The sequence below is a fragment of the Chiloscyllium punctatum genome, chromosome 4 (genome assembly GCF_047496795.1).
Source record: "Chiloscyllium punctatum isolate Juve2018m chromosome 4, sChiPun1.3, whole genome shotgun sequence".
NCBI lineage: Eukaryota > Metazoa > Chordata > Chondrichthyes > Orectolobiformes > Hemiscylliidae > Chiloscyllium > Chiloscyllium punctatum.
In genome coordinates this window covers 64,358,503-64,369,328 of record NC_092742.1, presented here as the reverse complement: position 1 = coordinate 64,369,328, position 10,826 = coordinate 64,358,503, and the positions used below count along the sequence as shown (strand labels likewise).

Genomic DNA, 10,826 nt, shown 5'->3' with positions numbered 1-10,826 from the left:
TTTAGTAATTTTGGTCTCAATTAGTGGAGACTTAATGATCATTCCTGAATGATGTGCTACTTGAATAATGATTCTATTCAATTGAATGAAATTCAACTAATTATCTGAATGCCTTCATACAGACTGAAGGAATATTGAATGCAGATAATCTCATGTGTACTCCTGAATTTTCTTTTAATGAAAATGGTTAATTCCAGCCAACAAGCCTCAGGATTGCTTTTAAGTCCTGCACAATAATTAATGTATAGATGACATTTACTCCACAGGCCACCAAAATGTACAGGAGGGCCTATCAGATATGAAACTGAAAAACTATTTGTTGAGCTACAACCAGAAAAGACACAAAACCTGCCAACACACCATCCCCCTCATCTCCATCCAGGACCTCAAACAGTCCTTGCACCAAGTGAAACGGAGGTTCACCTGCCTCTCTTCCAACCTAATTTACCACATCAGGTGCTCCCAATGCGGTCTTCTCTACATCGGGAGACCAAATGTAAACTTAAGGAATAATTTGCCAAACATCTCAGCTGGGCCCGCAGGGGCTGACCAGACCTCGCAGTCACCGCCCATTTTAATTCCCATTTCCACTCCCTGTCCGACATGACTATCCTGATCTTCTCCATTGCCACACAAAACAAACTGCAAATTGGAGGAACAACACCTCACCTTCCGCCTGGGCTGCTTATAGTCTGGAGGACTTAACATCGAGTTTTCCAGTTTCAAATAATCTCCTTTCCATTCCCCCGACTCACTTCCCAGCCCCCTACCGGATTCATTCTGGTCATTGACCAACTAGGTCATACCCTCTACCTGTCTTCACGTATCCCCACTTTACCACCCTGACCCCACCTTCCCCTTTATCTGCAGCTCCCCCTACCCCAACTCCAGTCTTGAAGAAGGGTTACACCCAAAAACAGTGACTTCTCCACCTTTGATGCGGTCTCGCTTGCTGTATTCTTTCAGCCTCCTGCTTGTCTAGCCAAAATGTACATAGCAAATTGGGACACTTATCTGTTGTTACAAGAATTGAAGACAATTTGGAACTTTCTAGTTCTACAGATAATAAGTCTTGTAAAATTATTTTATCTATGTAACCTTGTCAAAAGCTGAAATTTTTCAATGCATGGAATGATGTAAAAGCAAGCCAGAAAATACTAAAAAGGGTTTTTATTAACATGGTAATAAACACAACTTGCATAATAAAGTTTGTTCATGACCCATTTGAAATTTTAAAATTCCATTTTCATGCAAAAGTAACCAATGTCCATCATTTTTGTTCACGTTGCACACAGACTGAGGAAATGCATACAAATTGTAAATTCATGATAGGTCTACACACAGCAATTAATTTCCCAGACAATTCATATCTAGGTGCTTCTCAAACCAGCGAGACCACACCATACTGAGAGAAATAGAGGTGACAATTGAAGCTTTACAATATTGTGCCGACAATTATACACTTATTTTACATGTAGGCACACTCAACAAAAGGTAAAATCCTTCAATAAACAAGGTGTGTGTATAAGAGCAGGGCTTTGTAACCAAGAGATTATTCTAGCACAAATGATAGCACATGGTGAAGGGTGAAAAACTTTAATTGGACCTCACTTTAATTGTCTTATTTCATTTACATGCAGTAGCCAATACATCAAATGGCAGGAAATTCTCTAAATTCATCAGGTGTAGTAGGAAGATTTTACCATCCAACCAATTAGAAGAATTATGTAACTTTTCTTGCTTATATTTCATCAAGAATATACTGCATATTGAACCAACAAAAAAAAAGTTGCAGTTTACACAAAACCACAAGCAGAAATAAGTACTTAATTCAATTTCACTGCCTTTATATAAAATAAAGTCTGGTCATGCTCAGGAAATGTCATTCAATTTGTTCAAATTATTTCCACAAATAAAATCACAAAAACTATTCAAGAAAATAAACAACTGACAAATGTATTTACCAACAAACTGCACACTTTCAAACGTCTTATTTTCTTATAAGGTTCTTAAAAGACAGTAACTGGTAAAGACAATACAATTGGATGAAAGCACCATGATCTATTTGTGTCTTTGTTTGCTAAACTTGAAATTCAGAAAATGAAAACAAATATGGCTCTATAATGTAACATCCTACACATTAGGCCAACTGTTAACACTGTAGCATTTTCACATTTATTCCATCCACTGTTTGGTCCATTCTAACACAACAACCATGTGTTGGACACCAGTGTAAAGGACTAAATTATTGATTGAAAACTTTTAAGTACCATCAGATTTTTTAATCAGGTACAACCGGGTACTACATGAATATGATGGTGTCTAATGTTCAGTGGTTCAACGGTAACAGGTGGGACAAGGTAGAGTTTGGCACTATTGGGGGTCTCAAATTCAGAAGCAATGCAAGTATACACTGAATAGGTACCTTATTTGCCTCTGGTATAGCTTGAAGCAAGTTTCTTGAAGCAGAGGTCACAGATCTGACAAAATAAATCCTTTCATTTGTACAAACAAGAGGGGGAGTAGTTGAAGTGTACACAATGATAATAAACAAATACAAATTTTGGTTTACTTAATGGAAAAAAAGGTGGTGACATATATAAAGTATTTCATTCTCAAGTAACTCTTCCTCACCAGATAAACTAGATATTTTTGCAAATGGAATTAACTGTTTTTCATTAATTTTAATCGAGATGTCACAGCACCTTCATTATTGTAGACAATACAAAAAATTCATACAAAAAGACACTTCACATTAGCACTATGAAGCTACATATGTTTGATGGTATATTTTCCTTTCTGCAATTGAGAAATGTAAAGTTTTGATTTGCTGTTGTCTGTCCTCTTAAACCATACTTCATCGTTGTTGATGGTTGTTATTGTGGCACTAAAAATAAATCCAAAAAGTTAAATTATTCCTTTGATTGAGAATATTTTCTTAGGACACTTTCAGAACATTCTAATGTTCTGTTTAGTGATAATGTCAGAGTGCACAAATATCCAAAATAAAGAATGAGCAGTTTCAAACCATTAAATTTCACACCATAATTTTACAGTCTTAGCTGCAATCCTTCATCTTAAAGTATAGGTAATCCAGTGAGTCATTGGTATCTGATGCAAATTGCAACAAAACCTGAAAAACGTTAAATAGAGAAAAAATTAAATGAAGATATTTTGTAAATCACCTGCATATAGTGTGTGAGGAAGGCAGAAATGGATGTAGGGAGAAAATAATGTTACAAACTATTATTGACAAGCTAAACTTATTGTTCTTGGTTGAATAGACCAGCCCTTAACCAATTTTGTTTTCCAAATTTGTCTGTTACAAGCATGTTGTCCTCATATACCAGACGTAATCACTGACAAAGAAAAGTTACCAATTGCTCGGAATTGAAAGGTGTGTGGGTAACAGTCATCTACAGCATGCCTAGCCCAGGGGTCAAATGCCAAGCAGCACTGCATTAAGATGAGTAACTGATTTTGGACTCTCCTTTTGAATGGTGAGAAATAGTGTATGAAGTGGGATGATTGCAAGGAATAAGAAGCAGCATACATGTCTTCCAAGTTACATATACACATAGCTGTACTACAAAGGACATTACTTACACTAGAATACAGCTGAAAAACAGAAATGTTGTTCAAGCTTGGAGTCTTGCACTCATAAAGGAAAACAAAAACACAATTTCAAAAGGAACAACAATTTATATTAAAAAAAAGGTCCTGAATTGATTGGTCAAATCATTCATGCACCAAAGGAACAGATATTCACCAAGCCTTTGTTTAATTGAAAAAGTGAAACATGGGGCATGTTCTTTCTGTTTGCGAAGGACATGGCCTTGCATATGAATACACATAGCTTTTAGCAAATGAAAACCAACATTGCAAGACTGATTGATACACTTAATAATAATTTTCAGATTAGCTTTAGCACACTCAATTGTTAAGTGTTGTCCTATCATGGAATGTAGGCATGCAGGAGGCTGGAAGAGCACAGCAAACCAGGCAATAACAGGTGGAGAAGTCAACGTTTCGGGTATAGGGTATAAGCTTGTACTTTCAAGTAAAGTTGTTGAACTATAACCTGATATTGTGAGATTTTTAACTTTGTCCACCCTTGTCCAACGCCAGCATCTCCACATCTTAGTTTAAAGGGCATTCCAATAGTGCACTTCATTTTAATGTAGCTTGTAAATTAGGAACCAAATAGGCAGATTGTCCTCAGTTTAACACACATGTGCCAAGAACTATAGCACATGGTTACTAAGGATGCTTAGTCCATTTTTAACATTTTAAAGAATCATAGAATCCCTACAGTGAGGAAACAGGCCATTTGGCCCAACAGAGACTCTCCAAAGAGTAACTAGGTTCAAAGCAGCCAATATGTTTTTAATTGTACAAGATATAGGTCAGGACTTTAACCCACCCTGGCTACATTGTTTGCAATGGGAAAGTAATCTCAGTTCAACTGTTTCTTAGAGTTTTTTTTAAAGAAACCTAATAGAAGTCTTAAATGTGGGATAACTATAGTGCTATTAGTATAATGTCAGCCAAATATGCCTACAGGCAGTTCTATTGCATATTCCTGTCCTTATGTTGCTATGTTCAAATGCCAATGACTTCTGAATAGCAGTTATTCATGACTGACTTTTCACACCTCCTTCAAACAATGGTTTTGTTTCCTTACTGGTCCCATCACCACTCCTTTTTCCTGTGTCCCTTGAATACTTCTCTAATTTACTTTCTCCCGCTTTGCGCATAACAGATTTTTTGTTGTTAGTCTCACTCTCAACATCTACGCTCCCCCAACACCCCTCCCCTCGCCAGTTTAAAACACGATTACATTGCTACCTTTTCAGGTTGATGGCCTTCCATCAGAATTGGGCATGTTAACTTTCTTTTCATTGACCTGCTGTGCATTCCTGATATTTTCTGTTTTATTTCAGACTGCCAATTGTGAAGATTGTGAGCCCTCCTCCATAAAACTACATCTAAGATTGGAAATTTAATAGTGGAAAATAAACTATTACGCCGCACCACAAATTAATCCTTGGTATCTTTATTATTATATTAGAAGGAACTAACTTGGCCAAACTTGTAACATTTACTGTAGGATCAAAGCTTTGTTAGGTGAAAATAAGCAATGAGGCTGAACATACTTTCAAGGAAACAACTTCTTCATGTATGGATTAAGTCAATATCTCCAAATTACAGTTAGTCAACAAATTGAGTACAGGAAACGTTTTATTAACCAGCACCTATGGTACCAGGAGTGTGCCAGTTGATAAAATATTCTGGTTGATCAAGTAGTCCACATAATCAATGTCAAAGTACACACTAAATAAAAGAAAAGTAATGCAGTGGGTATGCACTTTGCTGTTTCACTTCATTTAAAGCTTAAATCCTTCAATAACAAAGCAACTTTGCCTGTTATAAAATTTAATGGCAGAGAGCCTTCTCAGTCGCACCTTCAACTGACTACTTGGACATCGCGGAGATAGCGATAATACTCTAAACATCCGGTTCAGAGTATACAAATTTTGCTAGTTTATCAAGAGTGCAAGTTCATAATGTGCCGGTTAAAACAAAGTTTGCTGCAATTGCAAATAGTTCAATAATTTAAGAAAAAAAAACATAATTGCCTTATAGGAAAGTCATCTTTCTTGTCAATACATATAGTCTGCCCACGGCTGTACCACTCCCCATCGTAAAATAACCTGCCATCTTCTGATCTGGCACTGTGAAGTTGTTTTTCTGTTTTGGATGCTAAAGTTTAAATGAAAAAAATGTAAATACAGTTTAATGGCAGTAATAAAATGCTAGAGTATTATTAAAATTTTATACTTCAACTCACCATCTGCTTTAACTCTATGTGGTCCAAGCGTAGCCATTGCCTAATGAAACAAAATTCAGTGTATTAAATTTAACACGCTGAAAGATTTTAGGAGTTCTATCTCTCATTCACTCACGCACACAGACAAAAACTCATTAGTTTATCTATTTTATTCCATAATTTGGAATGGGGTTGTGAAAATAATTAAGGTATACAAAATAAAAAAAAACTAATTGGAGCATTTGACTGGAATGAAAGACTAGTTAAATTAAATACTTAAATGGTGACATGCATCATGAGAAACAATGATACAAGTACTATATCAAAATCATTCCAAGACAGCAAAAAAAAACTTTAAAAGTAACCTGTTTAAGGCACACTATACATGGTGGGCCAAATCAGATAGCTTCAAGTCTAAACTGATCAACATGACAGAATTTCAATAAAGTTCTGAAAACACTTATGCTTTTTAGTAAAAAAATTAATAAACACAACCCATCTGGACCGAGGTCCAGAAACAATATGTTAAAATATGATGACTCCTCAGGTCCACCAAATTTCCTGTCAATTAAGTTAGATTGCTGACTGCAGTAGACTTGTGAAAAATGTCCAGATCTGCTTTCAATCAACTTGGATTCAGTTGTTAAGAACTGGTCGCAGCAGAACAAATGGTACTAAACATTGCACAGGGAACATCTGCACTTTGGTCTGATGATGGAGGAAAGATCACGAATTAAACAGCTGAAGATGGTTGGTCCTATGATACTAACCTGAGGAACCCATACTGAGATGTCTAGAACTGAAATGATTTACTTCCAACAACCACAACCATTCTCTTTATGCTAGGTATGACTCCAACCAGAGTTTCTTCCTGATTCTCATTGATTTCCATTCTGCTAGGATTACTTGATGCCACACTCAAATCAAATGTGTCCTTGATGATAAGGGCATCATTCAAATCCTATCTCTGGAGTTCAATTCTTTAGTCCATGTTTCAACTAAAGTTTTGAGGTCAGAAGCTGATTGGCCCTGGCAGCACCCAGTTGAGCATCAACGAGCAGATCAATACAGAGCAAGCATCACTGTTAACAACACCTTCCACCACTTCACTGATGGAGTAGATTGACAGGGCAACAATTGGTCAGATCGCATTAGCCATGTTTTTCGTGAGCAAAATAAAACTGTGCAATCTTCCATACTGCCTAGTAGGTGCTAGTATTGTAGTTGTACTGGGACAGCTTGGCTAATGACTGTAGCCAATTCTGGAAGTCTTCTTATTACAGTGTATCATTTCCCATTATAATAACTTTGTCTTTGGCCTCAACTCTACTGATTTGCTACATTTTCCAAATTATATACCTGCGTGTCATTACTTAGTTTAAATTCCTCTCAATTTCCTGGTTATGCAATTGACAACAAACACTGATGCCAGCAATGTTCAGATGGAGCCTGTTTGTTTAGTACAAATTTCACTTTCCGCAAAATCTGTGCCAGTTCTCCATGAAACAGAAACCATTTCTCTCACACTGGGGTGCGTGAACTATGTATTCATTTCTAATCTGATTAACTCTATGCCAATTTTTAGTGGCTCAGGTAATAATACAGAGATTCTGACCTTTAAGGTTCACCTGCTTAATTTGGTACCCAGCTCCTCATACAGATTTTGCAACATCTCCTTTTTTCGTTCTGCCAATGTCATTGAACCCACATGGACCACAATGACTGAATTCTCACCATGCAAGTTCCTCACCCGCCCTAGGTGAATGTCCTGAATTCTGGCATTGGGAAGACAACACATTTCTCACATTTTGCTGCAGAGAATGATGTCAATCCCCCTTCACTATCCTGTCCCTACTACACAACATTCCTTCTTACTCTCCAACACCACTTGAATGGCTTCCTTTACCATAATGCCATGATCAATTAGCATATTCACCTTATTCTCAAACATGCTAGACAGTTGTAAAGAACGAGGCTTCCTCACTCCTGTCCTCTAGGTCTGTCCTTATCCACCTCACTCTTACCCATCTTGCCCCTGAATACTGACCAAATCAAACAAGGGTGGCAGTGACTCATTGGTTGGCACTGCTGCCTCACAGTGCCAGGAACCCGGGTTCAATCCAAGCCTCGGGCGACTGTCCGTTTGGAGTTGGCACATTTACCCTGTGTCTGCGATTTCCTCCCACAATCAAAATATGTACAAATTAGGTGAATTGGGCATCTATATTGCCCAAAGCATTCAGGGATGTGTTGGTTAGGTCCATTAAATCATGGGAAATGTAGACTAACAGGGTAAGGGAACGTGTCTAGGTGGGATACTTTTTGGAGGGTTGGTGTGGTCTTGTTGGGCTACATGGCCTGTTTCTACTCTCTAGGGATTCTATGATCAAACTCAATCCTAAGAGGTATGTCTGCTTCCAGGTACAACGATTCAGATAAATCCTCCACTCCCTGACATCGTGCAGTTCAGCCTCTAGTTCAAACTGAGCCAGAACTCCTATCTTGAAACACTTGCTGCAGTCATATCTGCTGTGGAACAAAGTGACATCCAGGAAGTTGCACTTACTGCAGTTGTGATACATCACCTGTCCTGAAACCCTTAGCTACCTAGTTATTTCATTTAATTATATCTTTACTTATATTAATGAACGTCAAGGTGACTTTTCTCATATAACCTTCCACTTTTCCACTCATTAATTATACAAACAGACTTTTGTAGGCCTCTTGTGGAAAATTACACGGTAAGATAGGTGGAACTACTCACCATTGCTAGGATCATCTAACATTTAGGTCGCTGGCATCTCATAATACCCAGCTGCACTTCAGATTCCACAAGCCGAGAATGACTCCTCACACTGTGGTGTTTAATTATTACATAAAGGATATGGTTTGAAGGAAAGTTCACTCTCCCTGCTTTGTGAACGTGGACCTGGGGGTCTTGGTGGATGGGATGGTGAAGAGAAGGACAGTCCTTTTTCTTGTGATCCACAGCAGGAGGCCACAATACCCAACGAAGCCAGCCTGGACCTAAGTTGCAGTGCTATTTCCTAGGTACTGTAAGATAGTCAATTAAGTCAGAGGCGTAGCTCAGTGCTATTGCCTGCTTGTCTACAAGTCAGAAAGTTGAGGCTTCAATCCCTTTTAGGAGCCCTCTTGTGGCTCAGCAGTTATGTTCCCATTCATAAACTGAAGGAGCTGGGTTCAAGTCCCACCTGCTTCAGGGGCATGTAATAATATCTCCAATAGGTTGATTAAAAAAAGGATAATTAAAAAAAAAGAGATGGTAAATGATCTTTTGTGCTCTGCATGGGTAAACACCATTACCTTTGCTTGGTTACTTTAGACTCAAATGCCTCTCACCACTCAAAGACTACAACTCTAAGGGTTACATGCATCATGTCCACTTAATGGCTCTCTCTCACCTCGTTTTCCCAAAACATCAACCCTTCCTGCGGTCTGTGGCTCCTACTCCCAGACAACACCCATCATCTGTCCTGCTCATGCATCACATTAGCTGTTCTTTCATTCACATCCGCCCCACTCAATCCCACTGTCTTAATGCAGGAAAGGTTGGCCCAACCAGCCCCTGACTGAGGTTTCTACAGCACCACAATTGACCTATCTGTAATGTCTGGATTGTTTGCACTTCACCTGCAGGACTTACTATGGCCCACTTGTTGAATTGCAAAGACAGAAGTCCCTGGATTCTTGTAAAACCAAGACCCTGATTGATCACTGCGCACTGTCTGGTCTGAAATAGAATGAACCCCTTGACTGACTGTGGTGGTATCCTGTGATTGATCATATCCCCTTCACTCGAAGAACTGCTGCACTTCTGACTTTCACACACTGACTTATGTGAATCATATACCTTGGGTTTGCATATAAACTGCTGCCACATGCTGCAGGGGAGATTTTGGCTTGGTACAGTGACATGTTCACCCTGAGTGTTCAGTACTCCCCACCACAATAAACTACCTGCCTTTCCCTCAGTGTTAAAAAGGGATGCAAGCCAGAGACCAATGCTCAGCTGCAGGCTACCAAAGAAGAACATGTGCCACACAGAGGCTCACAGTGCTTAAGTCAGTGGTGAAGTCTACAATGCGCTAGGAAAGCAATGTGAAGTAGACAGAGGCTGTCAGCCACAATGGCTGCATGAATGAGTATTAGTAGCCATACGAAGTATCATATGCTATTGGGTGTATGTGTGTGTGCATCACAGGTGTCCCTAAATTCGAAAGCAAAATGTTGAAGGGCTGAAGTGGTGCCCAGGTTGACCAGAGAATAAGCATGTTGATATGGTGAGGCTGGTGATTTGCCTCTGCAAACTTACAGGATGATGGCCACCAAACATGCAGGGACATGTTGTGAAGTTTTTGAATGATAGGCAAGATAAGCATTTGACAGTCAGGCAGGTACCTGCTCTGACTTACATGTCAGGAATTTGTGCCATCCAGTTTCTCAGAGAAGGAAGGGACAATTGGAAGTACTGTTTATATCGGGCAAGTTGGGGCTTTAATAGTGGAAGCACATAGAAATAAAGTCATTGTCACTAATTGGCAGGATTCTGATATCGCCAGTTAAGACTTAAGAGGAAAGATAATGTTTTCTTCACATTGAATTTCTGATTTTTTTCCTTGTCTCTTTATTCTCCGACCTTTTGCACCGTCTCCCACACCAAACCAGGGAGGAGAAAATTCTACCCCTAGTTCCTGATATTTCAGAGTGTTACTCAGATATCAAACCTCATAGCAAAATCATCTTATTTCCAGCTAATATAATTCAAATTTTATTTAACCTTCCTTGCCCTTGTATAGCATAGCGTTATTCAACTGCCCAAGAAATGTGTTAAAATAAGAACATGTGAAAAGTAGCAGTGACACAATACACACAATGAAGCAAAACAGTGTAAATGCTGGAAATCTGAAATACTGGGAATGATGGAAATAATCAGCATGTCAAACTTTTTTGTCTCTGTACGTGGTTAAAAGTTGTC

At 38.7% G+C, this 10,826-nt stretch overlaps 1 protein-coding gene across 1 annotated transcript in view; it reads right to left on the bottom strand.

The window, feature by feature from the left end:
- Positions 1-1,155: 1,155 nt before the first annotated feature.
- The window catches only part of brms1la (BRMS1 like transcriptional repressor a), a 32,976-nt gene continuing 23,305 nt past the window's right edge, over positions 1,156-10,826 (bottom strand). Inside the window, exons 8-10 of the mRNA XM_072568901.1 lie at positions 5,852-5,891; positions 5,640-5,763; positions 1,156-2,887 (exon numbers count right to left, since the gene is read on the bottom strand). Coding sequence (XP_072425002.1) covers positions 2,770-2,887; positions 5,640-5,763; positions 5,852-5,891 — 282 coding nt within the window. The 3' untranslated portion in view covers positions 1,156-2,769. The remainder of the gene's footprint in view (positions 2,888-5,639; positions 5,764-5,851; positions 5,892-10,826) is intronic.